This window comes from Copadichromis virginalis, linkage group LG17 (genome assembly GCF_057382275.1).
Source record: "Copadichromis virginalis isolate Kocher_CV1m ecotype Utaka linkage group LG17, C_Virginalis_male_GT1.1, whole genome shotgun sequence".
NCBI classification, from domain to species: domain Eukaryota; kingdom Metazoa; phylum Chordata; class Actinopteri; order Cichliformes; family Cichlidae; genus Copadichromis; species Copadichromis virginalis.
The window spans coordinates 4,256,927-4,274,274 of NC_140634.1; the positions used below are offsets into that span (position 1 = coordinate 4,256,927).

A 17,348-nucleotide genomic window follows, 5' to 3' on the forward strand; every position below is an offset into this window, starting at 1 on the left:
AAGTGATGAGGATTCCATTCACACACTTTAATCAGTGGTATTTACACTGAGTCAGATGATTGTTTTTTTTCCTAATGTGAAAGTAGTTGTTTGCCAAATCTACACACATTGATCACCAACACCAGAGGTTCTACTGATGTATGCAACAGTTTAGCATCTTTTTGATTTCTGCAGCTCTGGGGCAGTTTAGCCTTCCTGCTGCCATCAACATTGTTTCTAACCACAGCAGGCAGTTAGCTGCAGAAATTAAAAGCCCAACGTTAGCCACAAAGTTAGCAGTTACTAGCTCCTTTGTGAGATCGGAAAATCAGTATGTGCTGCAAACAACGCAAAGTGGGCAAAACAGAAGTAGGTTTCATAATTTAATTCAGAGATAAAAAAGGATTTACCCACAAAATGCAAGGACTGAATATGCATTATGTGCAGGGCAAAAAACTTTCAGGCACTTCAGAAACTTGCACTGTTGTCCATCGGGAAGGCTTGTGATTGGTTCCAGCAGGCTGACGTGTCTTAAATAACTGTCTTCAGTGAGGGGAAAGTTGCCTCCTGCAGCAGATCTGTACTTTAATGTGCAAAAATGACAACAACACTGCCTGCCAACTACATTAAAAAACCTTTGAAAATGGTATGAGGAGTTTAGTTCAGTTTTAAATGCAAAGGATGGTCACATCAAAAAAGGATTATGATTTTAATTTTCATTTTGTATTAAAAGTATTTTTTAATCTTGATTTCTATTTAGCTGTTCTCTTCTTTTTAGTTCATCTCTCCTCTTTCCCTCCTTGCTTTCTCCGTCATCTCCTCCCCTGGGGAACTGAAATTCCAGCATCTTCCCTCCCTCTGTAAAGCTTCACCTCCTCCTTTCTCCTCCCACTCTCTTCCTCCCTCCACACCTCTCTCTCATCTTCCCTGCTTCATCCTTCTATCCTCACTCACTTGAACTCTGTTAGGTGTGCTGTGAAGTCCAGTGGAGCTTCTGCCTTTTACCTTCAAGATGTCCTGGGCTCGAGTCTTTGTCTTGTCTGTTCTCACCACCCTCTTTGTCATTACCTGTGAGTACCTTGTCTTGGTAGGTGGGGAAAAGAGTGGGGGGAGTGGAAGAGTAACTTTTGGATTCAACATCTTCAGGGTAGAAAAAACAAGAGTAGCTTTGAGGGTACAAAGCACTGATGCATTGTGTTGGGTTGACTGGGGAACAATTTTAAAATATTAAAAATATATATTTTTAATGTATTTTTATTTCTATTTATTTTTTTATTTTTTAATATTTTCTCAGTTGGGACAGGCAAGTATGTATGGTTAAATGCTTAGGTTTGGCACCCAAGGTAAAAAAAAAAAAAGAGTTTTCTTCCATTTGGCCCCTTTGTGATGGCTGAGGACACAGTGAGGCATGATTTTTATGAGACCAATCACTGAAAAATGTGGTGTGGCTTAGATGCGTATAATAAGAAACTGATCTAATGTGAAGCAAGCTACACTAAACTACAGCACAGAGGAAGACATGACAAATTTGTGAAATGGAATTTTGATTCAAAATCTACATAGTTTGTTTTTTTACACTCAGTGCTGCACAAAACTGCCTCATGGAAACACTTATATTTTTTTATATGTCAGGTCCTTCGTTAGTTTTGTGCCCCCGGCTATCCACCAGTAAGCTTTTGTTCAAGGAGTACTCACAGTGGAGGGGCTGTATTTGAAGCTGTATTTAAAGATTTGCAGTTAAAGACTTAGAGAATGAAAAGCTCTTCCACATGAAGTGAATATATAACACACACACATATATATATATATGTGTGTGTGTGTGTGTGTATATATATATATACACATATGTATATATATACACACACACACACACACACACATATATATATATATATATACACACATATATATATATACACACATATATATATATATAGAGAGAGAGAGAGAAAGAGAGAGAAGAGAGAGAGAGAGAGAGAGAGATATGAGATAAAATATTTTCCCCTCACCTTTAGTTTTCAGCCTGGTGGAAGGTGCAGCAGTACGGGATGACTCAAAAGCATCAGATGCTAAAGGTATGACTTTTTATCCTTCAAGCTACTTCCAGTAAATTATTCTTTACATTTCTGCTCATGCAGCTGTGAACTTATGACCTCTGACCTTTAGGTGCTGCACAGCAGGTTTTTATGCCCGAGTCAGACGCCTCCAACTTTTTCAAACGCCGCAATCGGCGCTCAGTCCGATACTACGAGTTCCTAGGTATGCTGCACACCATATATTTTACACATCCACTTTAAAACAAAGGCTAGCCACCAAGAGGAAATTGTTTAGGGCTGTCTGCATGTTGTTTTGTAGTCATTTTGGAGGAAGAATGGCTATTTCTGAAAAGCTGAAGAATTGACTGCCTTTGCGCTGTTTGGCTGGTGTGGTCTGGGAGTGGGGAGTGTGTTGATTTATATTCAGTGCTACATGTGGTTTAGTTCTCCTTGGCCCTGCTTTAGTCGCTGATGTGGCCACACTCAATTATGGCACGTTCCATAGATATTCTTTGTGTGACTGTTGGCTTATTCGTTTGTGGTTGGGATTGGAGATGACACAGTTTGTTTTGGCTGCAAGCTGGGACACTTAAAGAGAGTGATACAAACTCAGGCAGGTGTTCCATGCAGAAGCATCTTTCAAATCTAGGTCTCTCACAGACACACACACAAACTGGAGGCTGCAGAAGGAGTCACAGGGTACTCTGGAGCAGGCTCATTCTCTAAGTTTCTTGGTACAGTAAGCTCATTCTTTCATTCTGAGAATTAGTACAATAAACATCATTCACACACCTTAAAACTAACTAAACAGAAACACATTCACTTGCACAAAAGCTCTGAAACCATCAGTCCAACCCAGAAGTTTTTCTTTGTTGATTTATATGTTTTATACTGGAAAAAACTATCAGAGAAGTATGCATGTCCCTGGGCAGACATCCAGAGACAGGCTGTTTTTCATGACACTTTTTCCCACCCATCGTAGCAGTAACAGACAAACAACCTTTTCTTGGAAAAAAGGTTGATATTGTTACTTGCCAGGTTAGTCAATTTGAACCCTAGTCAGCTATGTGTGTGTGTGTAAAGGACTTTTCTTTGGAGAGAAAAGTAAAGGTGGATGCACAACAACCAATTACAGAGGAAAGATTTTATTGAAAGGAAGAAGTCTCTGTGCTCAAAATTACTTAAAAGGCAAAAATTGATTGTTTTATGTATAATATTTCCAACAGATGTTGGATGACTGCTTAACCAGAGCAGCTGTCTGTAGCATTCTACTATTCTTTTCCCTTTCCCCATTTTTGTTTTTCCATTTTTAAATCTGTTAGAGAATACAAGAGGACATTAGACTTTGTTGTCTTAGCGGTATGTTTTTTATGTTTATTATGCTGGAATATCCAGCCATGACCCATCTTCATTTTTCTGGCTGAGGGAAGAAGACTCTTATCCAAGATTTTACTGTACATGGCCCCATCCATTGGCACCTCAATGCAGTGTCATGTAGTCTTAGCAGAAAACCCCCAAAGCATAATAATCCACCTCCGTGCTTGACTTTAGGTCATACTCAGCATTTTCCCTCTCACAGATATGGCAGGTGGAGCTAATGCCAAAGAGCTCGATTTTGGTTTCATCTGACCACAGCACTTTTCCCAAAACTTTCTCTGAAAAATTTAGATGTTCACTGGCAAACTTAACAAAGGCCTTTATCTGTACCTTCTTGAGCTGGGCGCACTGCAAGATTTCAGTCCATTATGGTGTAGTGTGTTACCAATGGTGTTTTTTGTGACTGGTCCCAACTGCCTTCAGATCTTTTGGAAGCTCCCCCATATAGTTTTACGCTGATCCACAAACTTTCTAATGATCATCTTCACCCAATGTAGGATTTTGCATGGAGCTCCAGACCAAGAGTGACTGATGGCCATTTATATTTCATCCATCTCCAAATAATCGCACAAACAGTTGTCACCTTTTCATCAAGCTTTTTGCTGATGGTCTTGTAGCCCATTGCAGCCTTTTGCAGGTCCATGTCCCTTAACAGCTTTTTGGTCTTGCACATGTTGGTGGAGAAGGAACTGATTCTGTGGACAGGTGTAATTGATTGACTGATTGTGGTCTATTTGGGAAATGGGCAAGCAGCAGCCTATCGGTGTCTCTCCATTAAAATGGAACTACTAAAAAAGTCTCTTCATTTCTTCTTAAGTGAGAAAACTTCAAATACAAATTCAGCAAGGCATCAAATATAATTATTTCCCACACTGCAGCTACGGTTGACCTACAGGCACTATGTATGGATTAGAAGTCTTATCTAATCCATAAAGAGCCTACCCTGTACCTGTGCCTGGGATAATGTTCACACAATATTTTAGATGTTTATCCCAATTAGAAGGTAAATAATGGAATAAAATGATTAATCAAAAATGAATAAAAAAGAAAGGTTACAGTAGAATCAGACCATGGAAGTAAAAACTACTAAAACAGTTTTGAACATGTGAAAAAATACAACCTTCTATTTTGACTATTTTGTGAGCAAATAACTCTTTCCATCACCAACAGCTGAGCAGAGGGTGAAAATGGCAGCCGATGAGCGCAGGAGGGAGTACAATGAGGAACAAAGGAACGAATATGAGAACTATGTTGAGGAGGACCGAGACGGTAAGACCTGAATTAACCTGGTTTCTTTAAAGCAGGTTCCTGTGCTCTCCAATTTAACACCATGAAACAAAAATTAAGTTACGGCATCTGGCGATTCTATGACTCCTACTATTAGATATGTTCCCTCAAGTCTACATTTTGCTGAGATTGCACAACAGCACATCAAATTAGGAAATACACAGCAGGGGAAAACATTTTCCTATTATCCTGTTTATAGCGCTAATGAAAACAGGAAAGGAATTTTCAATTAAATACCAAATGCTTACTTAAAGTCATTGTTTCTGTGTGCTGAAGGTGAAATCATCAAAACACAAGTAAAAAAAATGCAAGAACAAATAATCATGAATCATTGTCACTGATTTAACAGAAATAGTAATGGAAACATCAATCTGCTTTGAGACCCCTAATGAAGCACTATAACAGAAAAGATAGGCGATATTGCAACAGCCAACTTGAGCTCACTCTTACAGGAAACTGACAATTACTTGAATGTTAGTCACCATGAGAGGCCTCAGTCGAGACCACACTGAGGGACAAAGATTAAGTTTGGATCTTCTGGCACCCACGAGCCGTTGAACCACAGCACAGTGCTTGAGACTCCACACCAAATCAAAGTGTCTATTTGTGGTTGATCCCAAGCTGACAATCTTCCCTGTGGTCGTCTGTCACTTGTGATATAGCTGCATTCACAGTTTCTAAACTAAGAACTGCTAACCATAAAGATGGGACTGGGTTTTATTTGTGAGAGACGGTGTTTGCATGGTTTGGGTCAACAAGTTCTAAAGATAAACAAGGTCTCAACCGAATGCCAACACAGAATTCGTATTTTCATGTCTCGGTCCATTTTTATCACTTTATGCTGCATTTAAAATCAAGTTGGTGAACCATAAAGAATGGAAGAAATATTGCGATACCAAACTTTGAATAATACCTGAATTACTCTGAAGTGAGCACATACATTGCTTTGCTATGGGGCCAACAAATTCTCTATACTGTGCAAAAGATGAGCTATAGTTAATTATGTTATTATTATCAAGTTAGTGTGATTTACTTTTCGCAGCAAGGGTTTCATAAAATTTCACTTTTTGATAGATTTATTGTTAGCTTCTGAAAGCAGTTGAGATTATAGTTAAGAAGAATCAATTGCCTAACTCAGGAATGCAACTTAGAGGTAGCATAAATGTTTTTTACCCCTCACCCATATTAAGCTGATAGCGTATTGTTGTAGTCGTCGTGGGTGGGCGGTGTCTACTCCCAAATTTGTTAATGCAATAACTTGAGAGCAAGCCATCATCGGAGTTTCAAATTGATACCATAGGTGCGCCTAGCATACTAAAAATCTCCGCTGAGTTTAAGAGGTCAGGTTTTCTGAAAATCTTGGGAATGTGGTAACTGGGAAAAAAGCAATGTAGGAATTTTAAAATTCATACCATAGGCGCATCTACTAGGAGGCTAAGGCATAGCAGTCACCAGTATTTGTCCTCATTGTAAATAGGGTCTGTAAAAACTCAGCTTTGCTAACACTAGCCTAGCTAGCTAAGAATTTAAGGCACTGCTAATAATGAAAAGCATTATACTTTAGAGTCACATTTCAGGCTATGTATGGAATATTTCAGTTCTTTTTGTATATGCTAATAGACAGTGGATAGATTGAAACAACCTCCTCTTTATATGACCCACTACAGTCACCTCCACCTGATAGCATCTACTCATCGGTTTTGTTTGATGAACTGCTTCCCGCCAGTACAAAAATAAAATGAGGTGTAAGAGTGAGGATTAAAGTATAGCATTAAAATTGTATGTTGGAAAAAGTTTGCACAGTATTCTGATAAGTCTTGAGCCACCTCAGAAAATAGGAAACAGGTGTAACAAATTATTGAACGTGTAAAAGGAAATGCGCTTTATAGAAGGTAAAAACAGTTTGTCTAACAATTCTAACAGGCTTAAAAATCAATATTTAATGTGACCACCTTTATTCTTTAGTTTAGCCTGAACGCTCTTTGCCAGCTTTCCTGTAACGTCTTATAGTAGTCTTCGGAAATAGTTCTCCAGGCATCTTAAAAGATCTTCCAAAGCTCTGTGTATTTTGGATGTTGGCTGCCTCTTGTTCCATTTGCTGTCAAGATTATCCCACACTGCTTCCTTATCAAGGTCTGAGCTCTGGGAAGGCCAGTTATGATTGATTGTGTTCCCCCATGTAAAATGCAGCCACAAACCATGACTCTGCCGCCATCGTCTTTTACAAATGACTGTTACATATCTCTCCTGACAACAATCCAATTTGGTTTTATTTATATAGCATGATATAGGAAGAACCCTCTGTCAGAGTTGGGACTCAGAGAGGATATCCATGTTCCGCATCAGTTTGCAGTCTAAATTCTACAGACCTGTTGCATCTGATTTTCTTGCCCCAGTGGTTGTGTATTCCTTTCATCAGTCTTTTCCTTCCACAACACCCATGCCAGGCTACAATGTTCCCTATTGTTTTATGGTGTCAATCGCTAGTTCAAACTCGTTTTTTATTTTGTAAACTACAGTAGAGCAGGAATACAATGTGATTATGAATACTGTGCTGTCACAGTGGCTTTCAACATATTTTACATATAGTTTGTTATATGCTTGCTTATTGCATTGCCTTAATTATGATTTTCTTTCTTTTTCCATCTACAGAGGTTAATGAGAGGTCAAGAGAGACAAATGAGCAGTTGCGTGAGTTTCATTACGATGGTCTCTCTCCTCGCTACTACTGGTTCCACTAAGCATCCTCAATCACAGAGAGCTGGGCAACAGCAGCTCTCACTGCCACAACCTTTACCCCGTACTGAAGGTGACAGCCCGACTCTGAGTGCAAGTGGTTTCTGTATTTGTCCCACTTTAATCTACACCTTTTTCTCAACCTGATTTCTGTATACAACTTAAAGAGTGCAATATATGTCTTCATTGTTAAACTGTAAGGATCAACTTTTGTACTGTTGGGCAGAAATTTTGCATGCTTTTTTGGGTTTTTTTATATGTACATTGAAGCTATATAATGTCGTTTCAGCCTGACGTGCTGTATTAGCGGCAAGAAACCAACCTTTTATACACAAATGGTTTTGCCAGATAAGAGTTGTAGCTTAATTTTTCCAACAAACTGTCCTTCATATCCAAGTCACAATGACAAATAAAGATGAATTTCCAATGATGTGCTTTTCCTCACACTTCCACTGTCTGGTATTTTGAGTTTTACTTAAAGGGAGGTAGGCGGTTTGGAATAAAAGATGAGGTGAGCTGCAGAAATCATCACCCTGAAATGGATCCCACATTCCAGAGTGGAAATATTAGACACAAAGTGCTCAGTGAAGAGAAAGAAGGGGGGGGAAACAAGCAGCGACGGGATAGCGAGCAAAAATAAAAGCCTCACAATGATGTGGCATGGCACTCTGGCACTTGCTAATCACACAGCTTCAACCCCAGAAAAGCTTATTTTATCTCTATACTGTGATTCCACCTCAGACCTTTAAAGCCATGTGGATTGGCTCAAAGAATTGAGTAAGTGCCACCTGGCTCCGCCTGGCACCAACATATGGAGCGTGTTAGAGGGTGTTTCTGTGCCAATATAGGTGAGCAAAAATTCTTCTCTTGTAGGGAAAAACAGTCTGTACATATAAAATCTTTAATCAGCTTTAATCAGCCAATTTGCAGCACATCTGGTATCACCACAGACACTCAAGAGCTACATAATGTCAAAATTTAAAAACAGACCTGATACTAATGAAAGCCTGGTAAAACCTTAAATTACAAACATAAAAGTCTATAGGTTGCTCCCTCAATAATAAATCACTTCATGCTGTTGAGGAATTTGGCATGCTCCTCTCCTCGAGGCAGGAGGAGCTCTCCACCAAGCTTAGGGCCAGTTTTCTCCTGCAACGAAACATCAAGTGTGTGATCAGTCTACTTTGTTTCAATCAAATGTTGCTTTAAACTTTTAAATTGGTAATCTGTGACAGCTTACCTTCAACATCCCATCTCGTTCCCATTTAAACAGACCGCAGTTGCTGAAAAGGCAAAATGACTAATGAGTTGGCGAGTCCCACAGTCCCACTACAGTGTACACATCATTTCAGTGTTTCTGCCAGGCCTTGTCGGAAAGCCACTGTCTTACCTGCAGTGTTTGTGTGGCAGTCTGTCCAGAGCAATGGCTCTCTGTCCACAAGGACATTTAAAGAAGCGTTTCATTGCCTCGTGCCACCGCAGATCATGGTTCTCCTCTACACAACGATCCGCCGGCTTGAAGTAGGTGTAACTACACTGGAACCAGCAGAAGAATAACAACGGTTTACTTCAGTGACTTCTGATAGACAACCACAGCACACCTGGGTCAGCGGTGAATTCAACTTCTGGCTCAGTACCTTTTTACAGGTGACAGCCCGACACTTCATCTCTCTGATGTTCCTCATCTTCTCCTCCATCTGCTCCTTCTTCACCAGAACATTGAAGTAGCGCTCTTGTAGCTGGTACTCCGCCTGAAAGAGAAAGAGAGCTATTCATTAAGAAATATACAATGGGGCGAAAAAAGGTTATTGGATACCATGCTGAATTTGTAAGCTTGCTCATTTCCAAAGAAATTAACCTTCTAATTTTTAACTGGCCGCACGCTCATGGGGGGGGGGGGGTCCTCTGTATGTATTACCTTACAATATAAAGTGTCTTGAGGTGATTGTTGCTGTGATTTGGCACTGTATAGACAAAAGTGAATCGAATTATATTTGTTTAATTTTAATGAAGAGAGACACTATCAACCAACCATATCACATACATATTTATACCTTATATCATTAAGAGAAATATGAATTTAATCCCCAAGCAAAACATGACTCATGTCAGTAAGACATTTGTCATACTTGGTCACCAGGTTTGCACACATCTCAGGAGGGATTTTAGCCCACTCCTCTTTACAGAAACTCTCAAAGCTTCAGCTCCCTCCACAGGTTTTCTACAGGACTGCAGTCTGGAGACTGGCTGAGGCCACTCCATGACCTTATAACTATAACTAACATGTTTTTTCTGGCATTTTGGTTCTGATTCTTCCCCATTAAAATGAAACTACCATAAAAATTAGAGGAAGTTCAATTCTTTGTAAGCCAGCAAACTTATAAATTTGCACTAAATTTGGTTTTTCATATGCATCTATGCATCATCAAATGTCACTGGTCATACCGCTTGAAGTATAATCCCGTGGCGAGATTTGGCTTTCAGGATCTTCTGAAACTCCTCTGACTGGACATAGTCGAGTTGTTCTCGCTTCTTTTTCTGCACCGGCTCCTCCTCCTCATTAGCTGAGGCTTCAGACAAAGAAAAGAACCATAAAACAGGCAACGGTAAGTTTACTTCAGCATAAAAAGATAAAGACCTGTGTTCCCAAGAATCTGTGGCAGCACAACAAACAACAAAAACAACAAAAAGATAACATTATGCAGTCAAGGTACAGAGGCAACAATATCCTGCCATCCTGTGAGGTACCGTACTGCTAAAATAACAAATAATTGTTATCTTTAATTTAAAACTTTACAAGAAAGTTAAAAAAAAGAGGATAGCTATCTAGATGTATGAATTACACTGGAAAAAACTGAAATGCGTACCACTGGGTGAGGTGCGATTCCGCTCTACTCGGGCATTGATCTCACTGCTGTCACTCCTCTTCCTCTTCACAGCGTTGGGGTCTTCCTTCACCAGCCCCGTGTCTTTAGCCCTTAGCTTCTTCAGAGCAGCCAGCTTGGCAGCTGATAGGTTGAGGGTGCTGGGAGAAGGAGCTGGAGGGGGGCTGGCATCAAAGAAGAGGATATCATCTCCCTTGGAGAAGCCTCGGCCCAGGGTCGGAGTGTGGGGCGCCGCCGGGCTTTGGGAGGCCGTGGGGACTTCAGAAGCAGCTTTTGGTGACATTAAACAATCTTGGCCTGTCGCACCCCCCGAGTTCTGCAGCGACCTTCTCTGAACTTCTTCCACCCTTTTCCGCCGGCTCTCCAGGAGCTCCCGCTGCTTCCGTTTCTGCTGCTTCAGCAGGTCTGAGGCCGAGATGGACTGAAGAGGAGCTCCCGATGTTTCTTTGGAAACTGAGGATGCCAAATAAGATTTTTTTGTTGGTGTGTGTGTGAGACAGATGACTGAGTTCACAACACTGTAATCAAACGTGTCTTTAATATAACCTAGCTTGCCAAAAAGTGCAAAAGATTTGCAGGTTGTGTACCTGACTGGCTGCCCTGCGTGAGATGCTTCTTCAGCTGCAAAGCTCCAGGTGTTGGCACTGACATCAGGCTCTTGAATTCATCTGAGCAACCTGCAACTTCACCAGACTGCATGGCTACAAACACACACAAGCAAAAACAGTTGAAATAGGGAACTCCCTTCTGCCTTTGTTCATCGATCTCTCCTAAAATTACCGACAGGATTGAAAACTACATCAGTATTTTAATCAAAGGAGAAAACAATTTTTAGATCTGAAAGTCGGGGTAAGGAAAAAAGGGTTTGAAGCAAAAAATACTCCTATGCAATTCTATATATCTGTCACCTACGACATCAGGCTTGTAAACATCAACTTCCATGAGGAATGATTCAAATCTGTGAGTGTGAGGGAATCTAGCAGTCCTTACCGAGCCTCTTGGCTTGACTGATGAGCTGAGCCGAGCCTCTCACAAACAGCTTGTCCAGAGTTTTCTGGGTGGGTTTGTTTGGTTTGGACGCGGTCCTGCAACACACAGGCTTGTTACTGAAAATGCAGCAGCTTGGATGCTTTCAGTCCCACACTGTGTTCCTGGTTTTGTAAGGGTGGCAGTTAACTTGCGCAAACTGACTTCAGCACACACTATTGATTTGAAAATCCAGTTAAAGCCAGAATCTGTGTTGGACAGGGTTATGACCACAGCCTGCATGACTAACTGCTGCAGAGGATACTAACAGAAACAGCTGAGTCAAGTTTTTATTGATTTTACTGCATTGTTCTTCATTTGCTATATTGTAGATGTAAAGGGAAAGTAGAAAGAGCTTCCTCTTACAGTCTGACTGACCTGAACTTTAGCAATAGGAAAAAACACACTCACAGTGAGGCGGCACAGGCAGCAGAGGACACGCCGCCGTAGTAGAAACCGTCCTGACAAATCCGCTCTCTCAGGCCACCTGCCTTCCCCTTCCCCATGACTTTACTGGGCGCTCTTCCGGAAAACGACGACTGCAGCTCGGCCCTTTTTGAGCTCATCTTCTTATACTGGGCCTTGACATGATACTGGCAGTATGGGCACTCATACTGTGGAGGAGATGGAAGTTTAAGGCAACAGGATAATCATTTAGGTACAGAAAACACGATAGAACAGACTAACCATGTTAACTATCTGCGAGCATGGCTCTCCGTTCCTCTTCACACCCTTGCAGATACCGTAGTCCTGAGCTTCACCCATCAACAGCACCTTCTGTGGGTGATCCACCGTCAGGCTCACCTGCACACATTCCACACAAGGTTTTATATTCTGGGAAGGAAATCAGCTTACAGTACAAAAACTACAGACACTACAGACGTACATGATGGGTGTTAGCTACTGGAGGTGGGACTCACCAGACAGCCCATGATACGATACCATCATTTCAATCACGATACTTTAATAATGCAATGTGCAGACTATTGTGCATTATTGCCTTTTGTCATCTTTTTCAATTGCAAATTGTGTCCTCAAAGTTAGACTTTGCCCGTATCCGTTTTATCCAATGAGATAAAGTTTAGACATATGAGTTACATTTTGCAGTAAAATGTAACATTGTCAAACCTTTATATCACAGTGCCATTAATAGATGGACTAAGGATCTGTTTATCATTAGGTGTAAATGTTCATTTAAAGGCATAAAGGCAAGAAAAAGGTTTGAGCCTCAGACCCTCAAGAAACATTTAAGTGGAGGCCTCAAGTGTGTCCAATATTCAACATATCAGACTGTCTTTCCTACTGGAAGCTGATTTTAAAGTACAAAATCACTGAGAATGAGAAAATAATTTTTCCTCAGACTCCACATTAGATTCATTTCAGACTTTCTGCTCACCTCGTCATATCCTTCTTTCTGCTTCATGGGGTTTGGGTTGAGGAGTCCGACTACTGTGCCCGTCTCAGTCTTCCAGTGCTCTTTGTGAACTTCACCAAACAGAAACAGAGACACAAACACTTCCAGGTTATGGAGGTCATTGAGTTTCCAGATGCTAAAGGTTTTGCCCTGCAGAGAAGAAAGTGCTCAATCAGGAATATTACAGGATAAATGTATTTATCATCCGCATAGAAATATCTTCTTAGTGCTACCACGAAGGTTTTTGACTTCCACAGGGAAAAATAAATAAATAAAACAAATCCTAGCATCATGCAAGCAATACTGAAATAGTTTGGTTTAATTAACTCCAACTTAAATATATTAAACACCAAAAAATCTTTGCCTCCTGTATATGCAGAACAATCCTACTTCTGTTCAAAGTCATCCCTAAAGGCTGGATTAAAACCAGAAAAACTCATCCTTAACTACTCTTTTACAAAGAGTTTTTATTCATTTCTTTTGTATATTTTTCTATGAAACTGTCACTGATGCTGCACAAACAAAGTCCACAAGGTCTGACTTACACTGCTGTTGCTTTGAGGCGTGGCTTTATTGACCAGCACAGCAAACGTCACCCAGTCGCTGTCTTCCAGCTTCTCCCGAGCCATACGCTCCGGTAACTGTGACAGTCGAATCAGACGGCGGTCAGCCATCTTACGGTCCATCTCGCTAGAAGAAACACGTGGTTTTCTGAGGAGACAAACAGAACCGAGCCAAAGACTTAAAAACACAGGAATGGGAAAAAACAAAACAAGAAAACCTAATTCAACTGACAACTTGTCATCACTTCAGTGCTCTGACCTGAGCCGCAGTCCTGAATATTTCTCAAGAGCCACGTCTTTGGGAAGAGATGGATAAGAAGGAGCTTTAGGCTGCACTGCTGACGCAGCTGCTGCAGGTCTGCTATGGGACGCTGAAGGTGAGCGCAGAGCATCAGGGGCTGTGCTGGTGCTCTCTATGGGCTTGAAGGAGCTGCCGATCTTTATCTCTACCAGTGGTCCTCTGCTTTCTGAGGGGAGCACAGCCAAGAAAAACTCAGACACAGAACATACGTGCATCACTCTAATGTGTGTGACGACACAATCACTTTGTTTAAGGAAAAACTGGAGTTTTACCCGGTGATGTGCTGGGTTTAGGTTGGTGAGCCACTCTCGGTTTGCTTTTAAATGAGTCAGCAAAGCTGAGCTGAGAAGAAAACTCAGAGGACTCCTGGAGCTTGAGGCTTCCTGCTCTTGCTGGTGTGGATGAAGACGCTGCTGGAAGGATGGAAAAAAAAAAGAAGAAGAAAGAATTCATGAAACATGAGGGTTATAGCTATAACAAAACTATACACAAGAAAAACTGCTTTACTGCAGTCGCACAGAGAGAAGGTTAGACACAGTACAATGTGCTTGAGCACTACAGAGGGAGTTGGCATCACTGTTTTCTTTACCTGCTGGTGTCTTCTGTGTGTTAGTGGCTGGTCTGGCCTGGCTCAGTTTGGAGGCCGGTTGCTGGGTAGGTGCAGGTTTGGGTCTCACTGGTGTGACACTTGGTGAGTTTTTTCCTGAAGTCTTGGCTGAAGAGGCTGACGGGACTGAGACTTTCTGGCTGGCCTCCAGCTGCTGCTGCAACCTCTCCATCTGCTCCTTCATCTGCCTCAACTCCTCTGAAGAAGAAAAAATGCATAACAAAATTAAGCTGACAACACAGGCTCAGCATGTAGCTCCACTAAACTCCACTGTACATCAACAAACCTTGTAAATCCTCTTTCGACTTGTTCAGGTTCTCACAATCACCCTCTGATTCTTTGTCCTTCTCCTCTTGTTTGATGTCATCCACATCTCCAAAGAGCTCCAACATCTCGTCCACATTGTGCTCTTCCTCCTCGACGCCCTCTTTGTACTCCTCGTCATTTTCCTCATCAAACAGCCCGTCCAGATCGTCTGCCTGCTCCTGGCTTTCTTGTTCTTCGCCAATACCCTCGCTCTCAGCCAGCAGCGCAGTCAGAATATCCAGATCATCCTCACCTGAGTGAAATGCACATGCACTCATTTGTGTCTTAACCCACTGATAAAGCAGTATTCTCGTGAGCTTTAAATCAGACACTTACTCTCCATTTTAAGGAATTACACTGTGTCGTTGATGTCAAATCACCTGGTCACCTACAGAAAGGCAAATATGTGGAATTACTTTGGCAGAACCTCAAGAAAGACCCGCAGAAAACAAAAACAATAAAAACCCAGATGTGGGCTGTAATTTCCACAAAGAAAAAAAACATTCAAGAAAACACATTCTTTAAATGCTTGACTGAATTGTGAAACTGTTCAGACCACACAGCAGCACACAGGAAAGTGTGATAACACACTCCAGCAGCCGTGTTTCTCATGTATCCAAGGTGTCCAGCTGACCACCTGGGAGATTACAGACTTTACAAGACAAAGTTAAACAAGCCGTGTCATGCTCCAAGTTAGATGCTGTCTTCGACCCTCTTTCTCAAGGTTACAAACTTCTAAAGTTAACCGAATGCTGCATCTTTCATAATGCTTGTGTTATGTATACAGTAATATAGAATTTAGACTTAACAAGAGGCTTTGTGAGCTTATCCCAATATATTATCTCTCTCAAAACTTTGAAAACAGCTTCTCATTTAATGGTTTTTCTTTATTTTTACTACTTTCTACATTGTAGATATAAACTGAAGACATCAAATATAAATAGCTGCTAAGAAACCACAACTAAGGAAAAGCAACAAGCAGAAGAGATTTGTTTAGACCGGTGGAAATCTGTGCTTTGGTCTGATGAGTTCAAATTTGAGAACTTTGGTTCCACCTGCCGTGTCTTTGTGTGACACAGAAAAGGTAAATGGTCTCTACATGCATGGTTCCCACCATGAAGCATGAAGGAGGAGGTGTGATGGTGTGGGAATAGTTTGCTGGTGACATTGCTGGGGATTTATTCAAAACTGAAGGCACACTGAACAAGCATGGCTACCACAGCATCCTGCAGCGACATGCCATCCCATCTGGCTTGGGTTTAGTTGGACCATCATTTATTTTTCAACAGCACAATGACCCCAAACACACCTCCAGGCTGTATAAGGGCTATTTGACCAAGAAGGAGAGTGATGGAGTTCTGTACCAGATGGCCTGGCCTCCACAGTCACCTGACCTAAACCCAGTCAATGTGGTTTGGGATGAGATGGACCACAGAGTGAAGGCAAAAGGGCCAACAAGTGCTAAGCATCTCTGGGAAGTCCTTCAAGAGTTTTCCATTTCAGGTAATCACCTGAAATGGAAAACCATTTCAAAAATGAAGCTAATCAAGAGAATGCCAAGAGTGTGCAAATCAGTAATCAAAACAAAGGGCAGGTATTTTGAAGAATCTAAAATATAAAACATGTTTTGAGTTATTTCACACCATCCATCCATTCGCTTCCACTTATCCTTTTCAAGGTCGCAGGGGGCGCTGGGGCCTATTCCAGCTGTCATAGGGCAAGAGGCGGTATACAACCTGGACAGGTCGCCAGTCTGTCACAATTATTTCACACATTTTTGTTTACTACATAATTCCATGTGTTCATTCATAGTTTTGATGCCTTCAGCAAGTATCTACAATGTATATAGTCACGAAAATAAAGAAAAAACCTTAAATGAGACGGTGTGTCCAAACCTTTGACTGCTAGTGTAGATGCACAGCTTGTCCAGCTCTTGGCAAAATAATTTTACATCCAACACAATTTCCTGCACTGATGAGATATCACCCTGTTACCTCCTTGCTGGGGACACATTAGCATAAAAAAAGAATTCCAGATTTTCCGGCAGAGGTTGGAGCAATCTCTTCACGATGCAAGTAATAATTGAAACTACAGTGATATGAAAAACAGTTTTCACAGGACTCTATGCAGTGCTGTGCAAAAACTAAGCACAAAGCACAATTTAATAGCTTGTAGAATCACTTTTAGCAGCAGTAACTAACCCTGTACATACATTAAATCAATTAATTGTGTATTACACTTTACTGCACAGTATAGAACAGTGCAACACTGTGAGCTACTGAGCACAATTAAAATCCTGTCCCAGTTGTTTTAAAGACGCTAACAGCTTTAACACTCATTCTATGTGAAAACGAAAAGATGTCCAAAGTATTAAAATCTAGGTTCAGCCTAAAGTGGAGATAAGTTAAGCTTGACTTACAATGTAAAATGAAACGACTAAGTGGTTACACTTAACCCGGTAAAAAGCAACTAAGAGCATAAATGTTTGAAGATATGGACAGCCGCTTTCCCAAGTGAATATAAAACTATAATTCTGCATATGTATATATACACAAACAAACAGCTTCCATTCATTTATGACCAAGTCAAAGATAATGAGACAGTTTACCTTTTTGCAACTTTGCGTCTTCCTTCACTCAAGCACCCCGAAAACCACCTTACCGGATGTTACGACCACATTCAACCTCTCGAAAATAACGCCTACTGTCCTAAGTAAAGCCTTTCGTGGCGATGTACAAGTCATTCGGTTATATTTAATAAAAACGACACAATAAACCTCATTGTAATTCACACACACAGGCCGGGCGAGGGAGAAAACCCAAACTGGCGCT

General features: G+C 41.1%; 2 protein-coding genes across 3 annotated transcripts; one reads left to right on the forward strand and one right to left on the reverse strand.

Annotated features, from left to right (window-relative positions):
* Window positions 1-902: 902 nt before the first annotated feature.
* Window positions 903-7,861, forward strand: ucmaa (upper zone of growth plate and cartilage matrix associated a). The gene is made up of 5 exons (XM_085436521.1): window positions 903-1,049; window positions 1,995-2,054; window positions 2,146-2,238; window positions 4,563-4,661; window positions 7,332-7,861. The coding sequence occupies exons 1-5, from the start codon at window positions 992-994 to the stop codon at window positions 7,418-7,420; spliced, it is 399 nt and encodes a 132-aa protein (XP_085292647.1). The 5' UTR covers window positions 903-991; the 3' UTR covers window positions 7,421-7,861.
* A 441-nt stretch (window positions 7,862-8,302) lies between these two features.
* Window positions 8,303-17,335, reverse strand: mcm10 (minichromosome maintenance 10 replication initiation factor). 2 transcript variants are annotated; one of them, XM_085436440.1, is made up of 18 exons: window positions 17,126-17,335; window positions 14,854-14,905; window positions 14,498-14,770; window positions 14,194-14,409; window positions 13,877-14,014; window positions 13,563-13,770; window positions 13,286-13,451; window positions 12,723-12,890; window positions 12,014-12,130; window positions 11,738-11,940; window positions 11,291-11,385; window positions 10,888-11,001; window positions 10,283-10,753; window positions 9,861-9,985; window positions 9,053-9,166; window positions 8,806-8,951; window positions 8,656-8,698; window positions 8,303-8,564 (listed from the first exon to the last, which is right to left on the reverse strand). In XM_085436440.1, the coding sequence occupies exons 2-18, from the start codon at window positions 14,858-14,860 to the stop codon at window positions 8,481-8,483; spliced, it is 2,688 nt and encodes an 895-aa protein (XP_085292566.1). In that variant the 5' UTR covers window positions 14,861-14,905; window positions 17,126-17,335; the 3' UTR covers window positions 8,303-8,480. The 2 variants fall into 2 exon arrangements, with proteins under 2 accessions (XP_085292566.1, XP_085292565.1); XM_085436439.1 differs by having other exon boundaries at window positions 13,877-14,017.
* Window positions 17,336-17,348: the final 13 nt, after the last annotated feature.